General features: G+C 27.2%; 2 protein-coding genes across 6 annotated transcripts in view; one reads left to right on the forward strand and one right to left on the reverse strand.

Annotated features, from left to right (window-relative positions):
- Window positions 1-18,431, forward strand: part of LOC135922583 (uncharacterized) — an 84,725-nt gene that overhangs the window by 9,771 nt on the left and 56,523 nt on the right. For all 5 annotated transcript variants that reach the window (XM_065456985.1, XM_065456982.1, XM_065456986.1 and 2 more), the window contains exons 2-3: window positions 8,114-8,298; window positions 9,155-10,109. In XM_065456985.1, the coding sequence (XP_065313057.1) occupies window positions 8,176-8,298; window positions 9,155-10,109 (1,078 nt within the window). In that variant the 5' untranslated portion in view covers window positions 8,114-8,175. The remainder of the gene's footprint in view (window positions 1-8,113; window positions 8,299-9,154; window positions 10,110-18,431) is intronic.
- Window positions 16,429-16,864, reverse strand: LOC135922362 (uncharacterized). The gene is made up of 3 exons (XM_065456743.1): window positions 16,673-16,864; window positions 16,596-16,630; window positions 16,429-16,556 (listed from the first exon to the last, which is right to left on the reverse strand). The coding sequence occupies exons 1-3, from the start codon at window positions 16,840-16,842 to the stop codon at window positions 16,429-16,431; spliced, it is 333 nt and encodes a 110-aa protein (XP_065312815.1). The 5' UTR covers window positions 16,843-16,864.

Below are 18,431 nucleotides of genomic sequence, written 5' to 3' on the forward strand. Positions count from 1 at the left end.
GGCACAGCCCTTATTAAAATCAAATGTTCTATATACTAATATACAATATCTATATATGAGAACAATGAGTTCTATATAATATATATCTTCTAAATAAATTAATATAGTAAAGTTTTAAAACTTATTTACTCCTCATTTATATGATTTATATAAGGCTATATCCAAAACATCAAAAATTAAAATTCCAATCCAATTTAATTAAAATAGATAAATAAGCTATTTTAAATATAAAAATAAAAACATGCCTAACGCATAATTCTAGAAAATTTCTAAAATTAAATATGATTTCATAAAATTTTTGAAAGTTATTAACTTTCGATTTTTTTTAATGTGCCGATATTAAATATCAAATTGGATCAACACCGAAGAAATAAATAATGTCTTAATAATAAATTAATAAGGAAATAAAATAAAATTTATTTGTTGTAATGTTTAAAAAAATAATTAAAAATTATACTATTTTTTGTTATATTATCTGACAAGAAAATTAAAATATATAACGAGTCACATTTAGCTAGTGCTGTTAAACGGCTCGATTTAGCAAATTTTTATAAACGTTTAGATTTTGGCCAAAAATAAATTACCCTCGCATTGATTTTGCCCACAGATTACAGAGAGGTTTAGATTTCTATTATCCAAATTTCTAGGTTTAAGTAATAATATTTTGCGAAAATCATACGAAATATAATAATAAAAATTTAACATAAATAATAAACTATGATTTGTAAATTTTAAATGTAAAAGATAGAAATAGTTTATATAGATATTACAATATGTTTGCTAATTACAAATTATAGGGCTGTGCCGATCCACAAATTTACCCATCCGATATTACTAAAAAGCCGATACCCATCCGATATTCATATTAATTTTTATTTACCATCTATGTTTGAACCAATGTCATAAAATATCAATATTTCCTATTTTATAAAAAAATCAACTAACTTTCGCGATTGATTAAGTGTAATTTGTTTTTTTCAATTCTCCGAAAGTTAATAATCTCATTTAAAATATTTGCAATGTTTATGGGTTTATAAAGTTGTTAAATAGCTCTATTTAGCCAATTTTTAAAAAGAACGAAATTAAAATTTAGCCAATATATTATTACTTAAGTCTCGAAATTTAGCCAATAGAGTTCTAAACAATTCTGACAATCAATAAGCCTTAGTATTTACTTTTGGACAAAATCTTGAATTAACCGTTTTTAAAATTGGTTAAATTGAGACTTTTAACAACACTAGCTAAATGTGACTTGTTAGATATTTTATGATATTTTTCTTGTTGCAGATAATATAACAAAAAATAATATAAAATTTGTGACTATTTTTTAAACATTACAATAAATGAACATTCATTCATTTACTATGAAATTTATAAAATCATAAAATAAGCAAAAAAATCGATCAGTTCGATGTTTTTTGATAACGAATTATCGATGCCGATCCTAAATTTAATATCGGTACCGCCCTAACAAATTACAGTTTCGTACATAGACCAATATGATTAGCTGAAATACTATATTAATTTTCTCCTCTTCTCTCAGAATGTTATATATTAAAATAGAAGTCTAAGCTCTCCTTTTCCAACGTTCAGGGAATTGATACATTGCAACTGCATCAAATATTCTCTCTGATCATTTGTCCAGCCACCCTGTCCATGGGGAGACACTTTTTACTAATAATATTTTGACTTGAAGCCTCGCTCGATTAAATTTTTCAAGTCATCCTCCCATTAACCCAAATGTAAATCTCTGGCATCACCGCTCAAGACATATGTCTAGTTTATTGCAAACAGATGATTCAAGAGGGTGCTCATTGTAATGAGAAAGTTTTTTTTTTATCTGAAAGCTCGCTTATGGTTTAAAAAAATTACCCGCCCATTTATCTAAAAAATTTAACTAACACGCCTGCCCTCCCAATGCTATTGGTTGGTTTTGCTCTATTTATTTTATTATAATATATTTTTACATAAACTTATAAAATATGCAATATTATAAAATAAAAAATGAATAGTTTTTAATAAATTTAGACTCGGTCTGTTCATTTCACCCGAAAAATATTTCAAATTCACTTCCCGTCTACTGGCCCTTTATTTTAAAAAATATATTTAACCCTCCCGATGTAAAACTCTGGTGATCATTGTCGTACTTTGGCATTTGTTAGTAATCTTTTATTCTCATAATTGTATTTCTTATAGTTTTTAACATTTTTCTGGAAGTTATTATTCTGCAGTTTTTTTCGGTCATATTTTGACTTACTTTATTTATCACTTTGTTAACCATTTCCTTCTTAGGTATTTCTATCGCAATAACTAGATATAAAATATAATTGAATAAATTAGGGTTATCTTTACCCAGGCCTGAAGAGAACTTTTCCTTTAAATCAAAGATTTGGTATTGCCTATACAACCAATTGATCATTGGAGACTTTCGTCAATATAGTCGGTATATTTGCACGATCTGGCCATTAATGGAAACTTACTTGCTATCCAGTTATTGTTTCATAATTTAGCCTCAATTGAATAAATTCAAGTCTAGAGACGAATATCGTGCACTGCGGTTTAAAATTTTTAACGCATATCGTTTTAATTTTAGCAAAACATAAGTCCTTAAAACTTTTTGGCAACCAAATTAATATTTTCCGATTCAAACATAGTCAGATCATAAATATATTCTTTAGCTTACGTTCGAACAGCTCCCATCTTTTCAATATGAACATTTCCTCCCATATACTAGGGTATATCGGAATTGATATGGCGGGATTGTACATCTCAATGTTCAGGTGGTTTTATCGTTATTCGTCTTTGGTGGAAATACTAAACTTATAGTATCAGTTTCAGTTGCTATAAAAATACAATGCTTACCTATTTATATCCATTTCGGAATAAAAGTAAAACATTAAATAAAAAAATGATAATTTTATATATACAGGTATTAAATATTTATTGTAGATTGTGCTATTACTACAACTACACAAGATATTTTAACTCATATTTACATTTTGTAAAGTATCTACGCATTTTTTTTGGATATTTATGGACTCAATATTAATTAGATTACTTGAAATTTCAAATATTGTCTTTTTTAAACAATGAATTTTGATCTTTCTTAAATATTCCTTTTTTCTAAGGTGCTAAATCATGGAACTTATCATAAATTTCAGTAAGTTTATTTTTATCATAAGTGTACTGATACCTCACTTTTAAACGATACTTAGGCTAAGTATTGGCCCCATACATACTTTTTTAATCTAAAGTTTTTAAATTTAAGCACGCTTTGGCCATAGGTTTAAGAATAAAAATTCAGTTTAGTTTTAAATTATATATTAATTTTGTTTTATTTATATTCAAGTATATTTATTAAATAAATATATTAATTTCCAATAGTTGCTTATAAACCTTTACCGGCCTTATTAAATTATTAACTTAATAGGAATAATTGAATGGACTGGTCTTTTTAAGAGAATCAGTTTGATATCATTCTATTTATATATGTTATTATTTCTCGAGGCTTAGGCAATATTTTACTGGCTAAAATATTGAGTTAGTCGCTTTTAAAAATCGGCTATAAACGAGCCGTTTAACAACACTAATTATTATATGGTATAAATTAATAAAAATGCATGGTAATCATTCTTTTAAAAATAGAATAGCTCATTTACTTTATTAGTACATTTATATATTTTTTATTATTTTATATAATTTTCTTATAATGTTTTTAATAAAATTGGATACTGATGATCGGTCAATATCAAATTATCGGCAAAATCGAATCGGACTTTAAAAGGTAAAGTCGTATATACCTCTAAACATATTACTTTTGTTATCCCATTAAGAAAAAGGGGATTCAAAATAATAAAAAATTAGAAAAATTAAGTGTGATCGATAAAGATTATCAATATCAGTCCTATACTTGATATTGGTAAACCTCTGATTCAGGAGGACCACGTAAAAAAATATATTTTGATGTTTCACTTTATTTATAGCAAAATCCTACTGTGTTTTATAAATGAATAAATTTTGACCCAATTCGGTAAAGGCCAATAGAAAATATATCAATAAATATAAATATTTTGCCTGATTAAACTATACGGACTAATGCCTGAGTACAATAAATTAGTTATTGGGTTACATTCAGGGATGCGAACCCGGCAAAATTTTTGCCCGGGTTCGGTTTGGTTCAGGGAAATATTTTTGAACCCGGGTTTGGTTCCGGGTTTAGCTCGGGTTTAAGAATTTTTTAATTGATAAGACAAATAATCTATATTTAAATCATAATTGAAAACTAGACATAAATTTGGTATAAAAAATAAATTTTTTATTTTATTTATAGGCAAAATATAGTTAAAAATACAGAGCATAGTCATGTCTAGATTTAAAAATTTTTATTTAGACATATTTCTTTAAATTAACAATATCCAATATAATTTGTACTTTGACTTGTTCACTTTCATTTTCCTCTAATTAATAATCTTTGAGAATAAGTTAAAAATTAAAAATAAATGGCGTAAATGAATTTAATTGTTTAAAATTTATTAAAAATCCAATAGGAATCTTTGAGAATAAATTTTAAAAAATTTAAAAATGGAGTAAATGAATTAAGTTGTTTAAAATTTATTAACACTTCACTTAATTGGAAATTTGGAAATATTGTAAATTATTAATATTTGTATTTACAATTATACAAATTTCATATATTAATTTAAACAATACACTGAACCCGGTTGCCAGATTCGTTTCGGGGTTTTGAAAGTTTTATAAACGGGGTTCAGGTTCGATTCGGGTTCAAATTTTTTCCCCCAAAACCCGGGTTTTCTTCTTCAGGTTCGGTTCGAACCCCTGGTTAAACAATAAATGTTTTGCTTAATTTTAACGGAACTAACTAGTTATAGGCTAAGTCCTGGGTGAATTCAAGGGTTTTGTTTGATTTTATCAAAATTAGATAAAGGAGATGTGGCCTAATCCTAGGGTTAAGATATTGAGGTAGCTTATAAATTAAATAAGAAAATGTTTTCGTCTAATATCTTATTGTATTATTCAATATTCACTGTCTTTCACGGAAAAATTTTAGCCCAAATGACTAACCTTTATCAATAATCTAATATTATATGAACATTAATTATAAATCAGGGATGTGAACAATATCTTCTAAAATATCATCCTTGAGATTTCCACATAAAGTAGACAATATATATTTCAAAGATGAAAATTCACGTTCTATCCTTACCTAAAATAGATAGTTATCTTATAAAATTATTGTACTTGGTCGCCGGTACATACATGAAGATTCTAGATAAGATTTATAATTCTGGATATATTGAAGAAATTTCTTCCTAGAATTTTAAAATATTTATATCCTTATTTATTCTCTTAACTTCTGAGAACTTTGGCATTTTTTGATCCTTATTTCTATCTGATGATAATTTGATTTTTTTTTCTCTATCTAAAAGTAAAATTTCAAGATCATCAATGTTACTATCATTATTATTATTATCACTACAACCAATAGTATTGTCGTAGCCTTCAATATATTGTAAATAAAGGACTTTTGCTTATGCCATAAATCCTTTAGATGGTCTTTAGCCATTTGTTTTTGCTAAATACTCAATAAAACTTGATATCGAGGGTAAATATATAGAAGCGTATACAACACTATTTTGCAAATATTGTTGCTCTCGAATTTTCATGTTTTCTAATATATCGTATAAAAAGGACTGTAAATTTTTCTAAATCTAATCGGCATCTAATCAATCCATATGCCTTAAAATCAAATAAACATAATTGTTCTATTATCTTAATATTGTTATTTTTAAAGGAACTAATACACTATTAAGGTCCTTTATTTGGCACCAATCATCTCCCGACAAAATGACTTCACATGCTCCTATAATAAAATCATTACAGAAATCTTTCAAACTTAATAATCGTTCTAGCATCATACAAATTGAGAACCAACGTGTTGTGCATTATCATTTATATTAAAATATTATTACTTGTACTAAAAAATAATTCACTTTCAAAATAATCAACGTATTTCTATAACATAGCTTATTAATAAATTTACATAATAAAATATTATACACTGGAAAATTATGATATCAATCTCTAAATAAAATGGAAGTTCAGGAAGAAATTTTAAAGAAATACGCGAAGATAAAATAAATGATTTCACAAAAAAAGTTAATAAAATTTAAATTATTTTTTAAAAAAATATTTTTGTTTTTAAAATTTTTTATGACACCTAGAACCCTTGGACCCTCCACTTTTAAAAAGAGCCGGGTTCGGGTTCGCCAAAATACGAGGGTCCAGAGGGGGTCCGGGTTCGGGTTCACATCCCTGTTATAAATTGACTTATATATACATATTACAATTATAGAGCTCTATAAAATCAGTATACAAAATTATAATGCCAATTTAAAATGGTTAAACAAAAATGTGGAAATTATAATCAAAAGTTTAAAAATTAACTAGTTAATTTGGTGTTACGTTTTAAAAAAATCTACCTAGGTATTAGCTAAAGTTACTTACCAAAATATAAACTTCTGTTAATTTTACTTTCATATGCATCTATTACTTTAACATCAGACTTTTTTTTTTGACATTACTCTACAGGGCTACTATAGTTTTTTTTTCAATGAATAAATATAAAACTGAAAAATCGATATTATCTCTTAAAAAAAAATTTCATCGCATTAACCACAACTATTTGCCAAATTTTTTTTTTATCGAGATAATTACTTAGCCATAGATAGCTTTCTTTTCCCCTATAAATTATGTGGAAAATATTGGAAAAAAATAAAGAAAGAAAAATTATACAAAAAGATTGCAAACCACTTATATTGCGTTTCTTTTTTTGACGATTGGAAAGAAGAAAAATAAATAATAAAATATTTAAGAAGTTATATAATGCTTAGCTTTAAACTCGATAAAACATTATCGAAATCAATTTATTGAATGTATAGATTAGTGGACCAGGATCATGATCACTGGTTTCCTTGCCAATTTTTCTCATCAAAATATGATAAACTTAAATTTTTTAAAAATACAAGGTTTAAAAAAAAATTAAAATTTTTCCTATCCTGTTCCCTGCGTTTCGGCCACAATTCCAAATAAAAATGAGGAACAAATTTTTAATAAATAAAATATAATATATAAAGGCTGGAGCAATAGGGATAATTAAGATAAGCTTATTATATTTCCCTGACATAATTAATGAACTGATAATTAGTTTTGGAATTTATTAAGTATTATATTAAATTTTTACGCAAATATAGTTATTTTATCGAATAAATAAGATCTTATTCTTGTTCTCGCTTATCCGATTAATAATGTTTAATTATCATCGTTCCTATATTTTTGGATAAATAAAAATGAAGGATAAAAGGAAAATTAAAAAAAGAACCAATTTTTATATTTTTTTAGTATATATAAAATAAAAATAATAAAAAAATAAGTAAATTAATCGATAAAAATCGATTTAAATAAAATGAATTGATTTTATTTTAAAAAGAAACATTTTTGGTAATATTTATCTATATACATAATCACCGTAATCAAGAAATGAACGTTTTCGTATATCCTTAATGTTAATTTTTATTTTTCTCATCAACTTTCCTATCTTCTTAATGTTAAATAAATCGATGGAGACTATATCTCTCTAATGTTAAATTTTAAGAAAATTTTTTGTATGTAACGGGATTCGAACCCATGACTTAACGATTTAAAGGCAAGCGTTCTTCCCGCTCAACCATCTTCTATATTAAATTTTGTAATATAATCTTTCTTATATACTTTATTATTTTGATATTATTTTATATTTTTATTGGCTATGTTGATCTTAATTAAGCGGTTAGACTAAGCTAAGAGGAGAGTTACCCCATCCGTGACATCGTTAGATTTTTCAACAGAGGTAGGGGGCTCACTTAGAAAAAATTAGAAAAAATCTAAAAGTACCATTAAAAAGAAAATTCATTTCCAAAAATCTAATCTTGAGGGAGGAGGCTCTAAATTTGTGCCCCACTCCATTGACGCTATAATATCACATTCTTATGAGATTATATTTTAATAGCAATAAATAAATGATATCAATTGTATTTTATCTAATTATATTAAATAGGCGTAAATTATCCGTTTACTACGATTGAACCATTGTAACAACTAACACATTTCAAATAAGCGATGGAGCATGACCCTTTATGTATAGACGAAATAAACTTATCAGAATTTAGTGGCCAATCCTCCCATCTAAGCGAGGCTGCTGATAGCGATCAAGAATCCAAATCCTGGGATGTTTTGATTAACGTTTTTTTTATATTTTACATTTCTTTATAAATGCAATATTATAATCATTGCACTCTGCTTGCCCTAAGTTAAATTCTTTTATGATCAACCAACCAATGATGTTCTAAATATTCATAGAACCCATCCATAAAAAAAATAAAAACAAATTGATTGCTCTGAGAATTTAATTAAGTAAATTATTCGCCAATTAGATGAAAGTGAGCGAAAATGAACATATTTGTTAAATCAGTAATATTGGCTTATGCGAAAATGCGAATTAAAAATTTTGCAATATGGTATTATGTAAAATAACCAGTGACCTGCAGAGGTACTATTTGCACAACCGGCCGGATTTTTTTAAAATAAATTTTTCGGCCCGGCTCGCATTTTATATTTTCAGGTCTAGCCCCGATTTTAAAAAAAAAATTTTCGACCTGGCTCGAATTTTTTAAAAATATATTACTTTAATTTTTATAGCTAATAGGCGATTTAAAATATTCGTTGTTAAATTTACAGCCCGTCCGGATTATTTTTTTAAAAAAATTTACGAACGGGCCTTACAGGTCTCTGAAAATAACTATTAACTTAGCTTTTTATGATCCGGCTAATAACTTTATCCTTTCAGCTGCAAGGCTAATATATAAATGATAACTGAACCCTTTTTTTTGTAATCATATTATTACCCTAATTGTTTTTTAATATTAGCCATTATTACATATCAAAAACACTTTAAAATAATGTAATCGATTAATAAAACGCACCCTCTTTTTGATAAAAAAATTCCCTCAAATTAAAAATAGAAAATAATTATGATATATTTTTTACATTTTTTTAATGAAATTTTCTCAAAATTATTATTTTATTTTAATCCAATAAGGATATGAACACGACGGATGAAAAGCTCAAAAAATTGGACTTGGAATACGAAAAAGCGATTCATACTTTAAACACCAAACAAAGTATTCGTTTTAATTCGAATACTACTTTACAGCCACCACCCATATCCCAGGCCTCTTCTTCTCAACCCCTCATCGTTGCTCCAGTAAGTACAACCATTAACAACGTTAAGCCCTCCTTACCTAACTTAGGAATTCCTATTTGGAATCATCAAATCAGTCTCACCAGCGCTGATTCTTGTCCCTCTGAATCGCCTATCGTTCAAAATGACATCGCCTCTCGAGACCAAGAATTGAACACCCCTATCACCCAAGACACATCACTTTCTAAAGCGAATGCCACTACGGTTCAGAAACCTCCAGATATGTCGAGCTCAATCGCTCAAACTATTAATGATCCATATCAATCAGACACGAATAGAAATAATCTGCTTCCCATTTACGTTGTAAAATTCGATAATATTCCCACTCCCGTTCCCGAACGGCTTCCTCACCGAAATATGGAGATTTCGGCTGGGGATTTTTTGTTTGGTCTAAGCGGCAACAGCAATTTGAATACCCAATTCTTATCGGTCGAAAAAATAAGTGACGGTCAACGCGGCATAGTTCCAAAAAGTCACTTGCAACCGGTCCCGACTAATTTGCTCGCCGATTACTTTAAACTTTGTAACCTGCTTTACCTTTCTTCCAATTCATTCGTTTGCCCTTCTTCGGCTACTGATAAAGCTCTTTTCAAAGGAAGTCCTCGGGGATATCGAGAAGAACGTGATGGTGATATAGATAATGAGCCCACTGTAAGAGCCTTAGATAGTAGGGAGGAGTATAATAGCGAACACGCGAGTGAAGGAAATGTCGACGTCTACGATGATTGCTTGATAGACAGTCTTATTGCGCTGATTTCGAAATCGTATTTGACTACTAATTCTGATATTTTAGGTATAGTTTATTTTATTTGATTGACTTTTCACTAAGAGTTCTCCAAATGCAATAATATTTTTTTTATGATAATTTTTTACCGATTTTAAAACACAGTTGCGGGTTGTACGAGATTTGTTTTTTCAGTATTTCTTTACTCTCATGTTTTTAAAAAGTGATATAATATATTCCCACTCTCTGCATTAACTAACAAAATTCTTGGAACCTCTATGATTCAAACAAAAACACAATATAACAACAGTTGCGCCGAACTCACTGCATCAATCAGTTTCGCTCTTTGCTTATACATTCCATTTTAGCCAATACCAATGTCTGATACCAAGGATAATTAACCTTCATAATACTACATTATTATTTTTGTTATCAGTGGTTTCTATATCTACTAATGGGTGGTAACGGTGCATATCATACATAAAAAGATATTGTTAACCCCTGACATGTAAAGATATTATATTTAAAATAATACTTTATGTTAGGGTCCTGCAAAGCTTGCCGTAACATCATAAAATATAGTCCCCACTCGTGGCCGGAAAATATGGTAATTTTATATTTTCTTCCCCTTTTGCATTATAAAATAAATTTGAAAAAATAGATTTAAAATAAATTCGATATTCATTTTCTTATCATATTCTGTGATAAATTCATCAAATTATCAACGTTATTGCTAAATATTTAAATTTATTGCATAATAATAAAATAGATAATATAATAAATATTTTGAGTTTGAGATTTCTTTCCTATGCTTTTTTAAAAGTCTGTGCCAAGGGTTGCCACGCGCCTGGCTTAGATCTAAAAATTTGCCAACGGGCCATGGACTAACCTGGACCAAAGTTTTTGAATTATGTTACCCAAACTTTCAAATAAGGTACAATACTTTTGAAGGTGATTTTATGGTATAAATTATAGCTTGAATTCTAATTGTTGTATTTAGGTCATTCCATGTCAAATCGATCACCATTTTCACGACCCCCTGGGAGGAGTGATAGTATGTAGGAGTTTTTAGTCAATTTTAATTGAATGACTCGATAGGCGTAAAAATAGGTCATTTTTCATATTTGACTTTTGATATATTCAAAAACAAATTAGTTAGGATGCAAAATTTGAACATTGTCATATTTACTTGCACCTTAGTTTGAAAACAAAATTTCACCAAATACCAAATCACATTTAGGCCATCCATGACAAATCAATCAAAAAAGGTTATTTTCGTGAACCTCTTTCAAATTGAATGAAACTTTGCATTATGATAATATATGTAGTACCTATGCAATTTAATTTTTTAAGCTCTAACTCAATTAGTTCCGGAGATATGGCGGCTCAATGCTAAAAAATGACATATGACATTCTTCCTAATTTGCAAAAACCGATAAAAATAGAGATTACTTAAAATATAAATAATAGAGAGCTATATTTGGTATCATTAGATAATCCTGAATCCATTTCTTAACTCATTATTGGTCAACATACCATATCTGCAACAGTTGGTATTGATGTTTCACATATAAATATCAATAATATTTTTCACTTTACCTTCGTGAGCATGAATAAATTTTTACAGAGTTGTTAACGCTCCTTTTTGAAAGTAGCTAGCTCCCGCTCCCGCTACTACATTTTAAAAAGGAGCCAGCTCCCTCTCCAAATTATGGAGTGGCACTCCATAACCTCTCCTTTGACTTTCATTTTTTTAGAAGGCACACGAAACAAAATCATATTTTTTTATCAAAAAGTTTTATTTATATTAAATGATCTATCAATATTTATAATCTTTTATTAGCTTTTAAAAGTAATAAGTTTTCTAAATTAGAATCTAACAAACATCCACGCCTACCCCCTAAGACCTGTTTTGGAATGCTAAATAGGCCCTTCACAGGAGCACTAGAGGGAAGTGGGGTATTATATTTTATAAAGATATTTTTTAATTCAGGGATTTATCAAAATAGTAATTTTGGTGTCATTATCTAAAAAAATATTTGTCCAACATATTATCTTCCTGATGATCAATTTCATGGAATCCAAAAAAATCTTCCAAATCATAGCAGGGTCCCCGTGAACTATTAGCTATTTTTGTATTAGGTATTTGTTTTCTTAAAAAATTAATCAATTTGTATTTTAGTTCCATATTTTGTGTATTTTTTATCCATTTCCAATTTAATTTGAATGCAGGATGGACAATAGCTGCAATGATAATATCATAATAAATGTTGACTTCTGAGAGATTGGTGCTTCTGAGAATTGCGAAGTTACGAGAATTATTATTTTTTGATTTATTTACGAATCGATTTAATTTTACACTGCAAAAAATATAAAATGAAATTCGATCTTTTTATAATAAAATTTGTAACTAATATAATGTCATTCACAATTATAATTAGTGTAGTTCAAAAAAAAAGAAAAACAATTTAAATTTTGAATGTCATTACCAAAACAAAACAAGTAGTTTAAAGGAGAATTATAAATTACAGCTACTTAACATTTAACTCTTTTTTTAAAAAAGTTTTTGCCCTCTGTCTAACATCTTATCGTTTGTCTTGCTTACCGGTTTCTTCATCATTTATTGTTCGTTTGTCCTTGGTTGATCTTGATAGTTATCATTAGTCATCACATCATTAATATATTTCATTAGTTTTGATCCACAAAATAAATATTGTTTATATAGTATAAGCTATTGAAAGTTTTTTTTACATTCATATAAAATTTTCGAATTTTTTAGGCAATATTATATTTCTGATTGGTCTTTGACTGTTAAGACTCTGATCTTATACTTGTATACTTTGATTTCGTACTGGTCATCACTTCTTCCCCTTCTAAAATTTAAAGTATTTGTTTCCAAATTTGTTGTACCATTATTAAGCGGTATAATATTTATTTAACTTTTTTTTAATCTGGTCTAAATGTCTTTTTATAATTTTGTTTCCAGTATATATTTCATATGATAAATTCCCATCTTTACATGTTACCGTACCTTTGTCCCAAATGTTTTCCTTGAAAGCTTTATACCAAACTTTGTCACTTATCACGATATTTCAATTTGACGATATATTTCGATTTAATTCATTCACTTTATCAATACTTGTTTCTTTAACTATTCTTTTAAAATTTATTGGTATGCCCCATAATTTATCATCAATTATTTCACCATCTGTCTTTTGTACCATCTCTTTTGTGTTAGTTTATGGTAATCTTGACAAACAATCTGGTACTACATTTCGTTTCCCGGGTCTATGAATTATCGTAAAGTCATGAGCCCCCATAGCCAAACTCCATTTTTGGAGTCGCATTGATATGGAAGAATTATCCTTGAGTCCCTTCGTAAATATATAAACGAGTGACTTGTGGTCTGTGATTATTATAAATCTCGAACCAATTAAATATTCTTGAAACTTTTTTACCGCGTATATAACAGATAAAGCTTATCTTTCAATATTTGTATAGTTTAACTCTGATTTTAATAATGCTCTTGACGCGAAAGCAATGGCTTTCTCTTTACCATCACCCTCAAAAATCTCTAGATTCTTTGTGTATAGGTACTTGAAGAAATGTTTTTTTTAAATCAATCTTTGTAAATTTCTTGCCTTTAGACAATTTTGCAATCAAATCATTGACGCGCGGTATTTGGTACTTAAAATCTTCTAAAGCAGGATTTATAGTATTTTTAAGTCAGCATAGAGCCGAAGTGAGCCATCGCTCTTAAAAACGGGAGTGAGAGGACTAGCCCATCTAACATCTTCAACAGGTTCTTTGTCGTTTATCCACTTTTGAAGTTCTTTTGCTATCAAATCAATTCTAGAATATGGTATACGCCTTGGTGGTATGATTTTCGGTGTGGCATCTTGTTTTAAACGTAATTTGACATAGCTGCAAAGTATTGGCTTTTTGTTAAGTTTTAAATTGCATTGACTAATTAATTCTTGAATAGTATTATCATAATCTTCCTCGACTAAATTCACAAATTTATCTAGTATATTTCCAAAAACTGTAATCCAGGTCCTTCCCAAAAGTGCTATCTTGTCACTTTGGACTACATAAGCATTTAAGATTTGAGTTTTGTCCTCGAATTTTGCCTTGACTTGGACAGTACCTAACACTTTTATTATTTTTCCATCGTATCCAGTTAATTTTGTGTCCATTTTAATTCCAATCTTTCTTACAATATGAATCTGTAGGATGCTGAACTTAGAACAGTGTCTATCTCCATTAATATTGGCACGTCATTCAAATATACTGTAACTTTATATGCATCATTAGCTGTGTTATCATTATCGGCATCCATATTGTTTATGTCCAAATTATATAAATTATATTCTTCTTTCTCTAATTTATCATTATCATCTTCTTTTATCTCTTCTATATTTACAGTGTTCACTTTGTGTATCGACTATTATCGTTGTTATGATACCTACAATCACATACTTGATTTCTTCCTTGATTTCTAATATTAAGATTATTGTTATGTCTTTAAATAAATCTTGAATCCTTATAATGTCTGTTATATCTGTAATTATAATCATTATTAAATCTATGGTTATTATAACTAGTTCTATTATCAAATCTTGAAAAATTATTGTACGATCCTAGGTTGTTTTCCCTGACGTTATTGTAATAACTCATATTATATAGCCGAGAAAAAAAAACAATGAAATATTCCAAATTCACTAATTATATTTTTATACCGTTCGTTATCTCTTCCTTTGGACATATGCCAAGCGGAACTTTAAAATTCTTAAAAAATATAGGCGATAAGATAAGAGCCCTTACATCAGAACCAAAAAGAATACTATTTTTTAAAACAAAATCTACAAATAACTATTTTAAAATATAACTATTCATGTTTTTTGGGAACTTGTAGTCCCACTCCGTTTTTTTTAAATAATGTTTTATTTTATTTTATATTTTATATTTGATATGTTAATTTTAATATAATTTTATTTGATAGTAGTAATAAAAGGAATATTTGATGTAAAAAAAAATATCTAGGGTTGTAATTATTTCTTTGAAAGTAATTGCTTAAAAGAAAGAAAGAAAGAATTGTCCATCGTTGTCTGTTATCGTAATTAGATTGTAAATTTTGTCTTTGGTCATAGTCTCCATATCTCACCATCTTGTTTTCTTCTGTTTTCCTACCTCTTTGCCTTTAAATGTTTCACGATTGTTTCATCTTCAGTTTTTTCGTTTAAAGAAATATTTTCAACTTTAGCAATTATATTTTCTTTTAATTCTAACTCCTCAAAATCATCTCTTAGTAATGTTTTCTTTTAACGTAATTTTCTGCCTAATATTTTTGCTGATTGACGAAATTTTTACTTTTTCAATAACTCTACTATCATCTAGTAAACACTCATTTTTTAAAATGCATAATCTACTTACCCAATTGATGTAACTATTTTTACCTTGTACAGCTGCTTTAAATAATAATAAGATCTAACTTGTAGATTTTTTCGGATGTAATAGTGCGCACAAATTGAGTTTGCGTTTGCAGTGCGTTTTTTAACGCAACGCATCTTTTTTAAATTGAAAGAATACGTTTTTTCCTTGTTTTAAAATTGAAACATGATTTAATTTTTATTAAACAATATGGATTTCTTTAGTTTAAAATATAAACAACTAATTGCTATTTTAATTATACAAGGATGAGGAGAACATATACTTATAATTTACAAATAATGCAAATAAAATAATTTAATTACATTTTCAATTTTTTAATAATAAAAATGTACACTAGAACATGTAAGAGTATAAATATCTTATTAAAATAATATAATCATACCATCTGTATGAGATTTTGAAGCCAGAAGCTTTGCCAAATTTTATTTAATTGATCAATCACATAAGGTGATGTCAAAATAAAATATTGTTAGCTCAATAAAACATAGTAAGTTTTCTATATTAATAGTCAATATCTTAAAAAATCAAACACTATTATTCTTTTCATAATATTTAATTTATAAAGATAATATTGGCTAAATTATATGTCAATGAATTAAAATCCTAGAAAGGCTTCAATTTGATCTCAATTAATTATTGTGTCAAATTTTATAATATATATACACTATTAAATCTTTATTGTACACTTCTCTCAATCATGTTACCCCTTATATTTTTACTTATTGGATTTTCATAACTGTTTACTAATCTCATTCTTTCATAATTTGATTATTATAATATTTATTTGTTTATCCTACCTTAATATATTTATAATAATCTATATATTTTAATAAAAATGCTAAATAAATTTTGAGTAGTTTGCTTATTTATATATATTTTTCAAAAATGGACACTATAATATAAAATATTACTTTATTATATATATAAATAAACATATTTACAAAAATAAACACACTAAGATAAAATTTGATGTTTGATTTAAAGTTGTTTCTGTTGAATTTGTTGGTGATAATGTAGTATTTTGATCCTTTGATTGCTCCATCAAAGTATGATACAATCTTGATACTTCACAATTGAAAAAGTATTTATATGAATGACTTATACTTTCCAAGCCTTCTGCCATTGATCGTGGATACAATCTAAAATAATATTAAATTTATAGATAAAAATATGTATTTTACTGGCTTTCAGATGACACCCTTTCCAAAAGAGCCAAAAGTCTTTTACCCATGAGTGCATTTATTTTTGAACCAGTAGCCTTTGGTGTAGTTTCTTTAGGACTAAAATTGTCAGTAGTTTTTCTGTCATTTATCATTGCTTTATATTCAAATTCAACTACTTCTTTAAGCATGATACAGTTGTATCATTATGGAAACTCCATCTCCATGCTAATAAAAATATAATTTATCACTGTTCATATATACATTTACCTTAAACTAATGGTTGATAAACCATTAAAACCTATTCTAATAATAATATCAGTTAATATATTCTAAAATTATCTAAAATATAAATTAATATATTCTAAAATTATATAAATATCAATTAATATATTATAAATGATATAATATCAATAAATATATGAGATAAATTTTACTTACAATTTTGTATCCATTTTCAAATTTTAGCGCAAAATTAAAAAAGCATAAAAAAAATCAAACTAACGCTTGCAGTAAAAAAATCCAATTTGCACAATACCATCTAAAATGTATTATTAGCTTTTAAAACGGAGCGTTGCAACGCTCAATTTGTGCGCACTATAATAACCTAAATTTTTCAATCAATATCGATGGATTAATGAAGTCGGTAGGTGAACATATCGATTTGAGCTTGATATATACTTCGTCTGGTAGTCTTCTTATGAAGGATTCAACCTTCGATGTCTGAGATATCAGTGTCCTTTGAAAATGTCTTCGAATCTACTTAAAAAAAGATCGCCTTTGCCTGAGTATATCGGAAATTTAATATTTATATTAACATTATTGTTGGGAATCTGTTTCATATTTATTTATTTACGATTCCCTCGAATATGTAGCGGACTGCCCACATGTTAACTTCTGAGCGATTGGTGCTTCTGAGAATTGCGAAATTACGAAAATTATTTTTTTTTTTTTACGAATCGATTTAATTTTACACCGCAAATATAAAATGAAAATCGATCTTTTTATAATAAAATTTGTAACTAATATAATGTCATTCACAATTAGAATTAGTGTAGTTCAAAAAAAAAAGAAAAACAATTTAAATTTTGAATGTAATTACCATAATAAAAACAAGTAAAAAAAGAAAAACAATTTAAATTTTAAATGTCATTACCAAAACAAAACAAGTAGTTTAAAGGAGAATTATAAATTACAACTACTTAACAATAAACATTTGAAAATCTGCAATAAAGCTATTTAAATAGATATAATTTATTTTTTACTATAAACCATTTATTAATACCGCTTATAAGAGACTTTACAAGAGGTTGGCAAAACTCTAAATCTGCCAAGTCTCTTAATTTTGAAATAAGTTTAGAAATGGTTGTAGCCATATCCATATGAAGCTCCCCTTCAAGAATTTTTAGATTTTTTTCAAAGGCTCCATAACCTAAAATTTATTTATTTCACGAAGATAACGATTATTTTAATATTTACTTGGCTATACTCTTGGGCGGGCTGAGCGGGCGGGTTAAATTTTTTTTAAACATTGGATGGGTGGGCTTAGATTTTTTTATAGGAAATGGACAAATATTTAATGGGCAGTTAAAAAATCATTTTTAGGCATTTTATTTTTTTTATTTGTAAGTTTTTTTTATTATTTTGTTTTACTGATTAATATAAAAATAATTATTTTTCAAGTTTCTATATTGTTAAAATAAAACGTTAAATAGTTGATGAAAATAAAATAAGAAAAAAATTAAATTAAGACTAAATAAAATATAAATTGATTAACATA

Source organism: Gordionus sp. m RMFG-2023, chromosome 1 (assembly GCF_954871325.1).
Source record: "Gordionus sp. m RMFG-2023 chromosome 1, tfGorSpeb1-WG-v2, whole genome shotgun sequence".
NCBI lineage: Eukaryota > Metazoa > Nematomorpha > Gordioida > Chordodea > Parachordodidae > Gordionus > Gordionus sp. m RMFG-2023.

What these genes read in the sequence shown, in the direction of transcription:
- LOC135922362 (XM_065456743.1), bottom strand. Translation starts at nt 16,842, where the DNA reads ATGCTTAAAGAAGTAGTTGAATTTGAATATAAAGCAATGATAAATGAC. An exon ending in AGGGTGTCATCTGAAAGCCA is followed by an intron (nt 16,631 to 16,672) that starts GTAAAATACATA and finishes ATATTATTTTAG; the next exon opens with ATTGTATCCACGATCAATGG. An exon ending in AATGGCAGAAGGCTTGGAAA is followed by an intron (nt 16,557 to 16,595) that starts GTATAAGTCATT and finishes TCAATTGTGAAG; the next exon opens with TATCAAGATTGTATCATACT.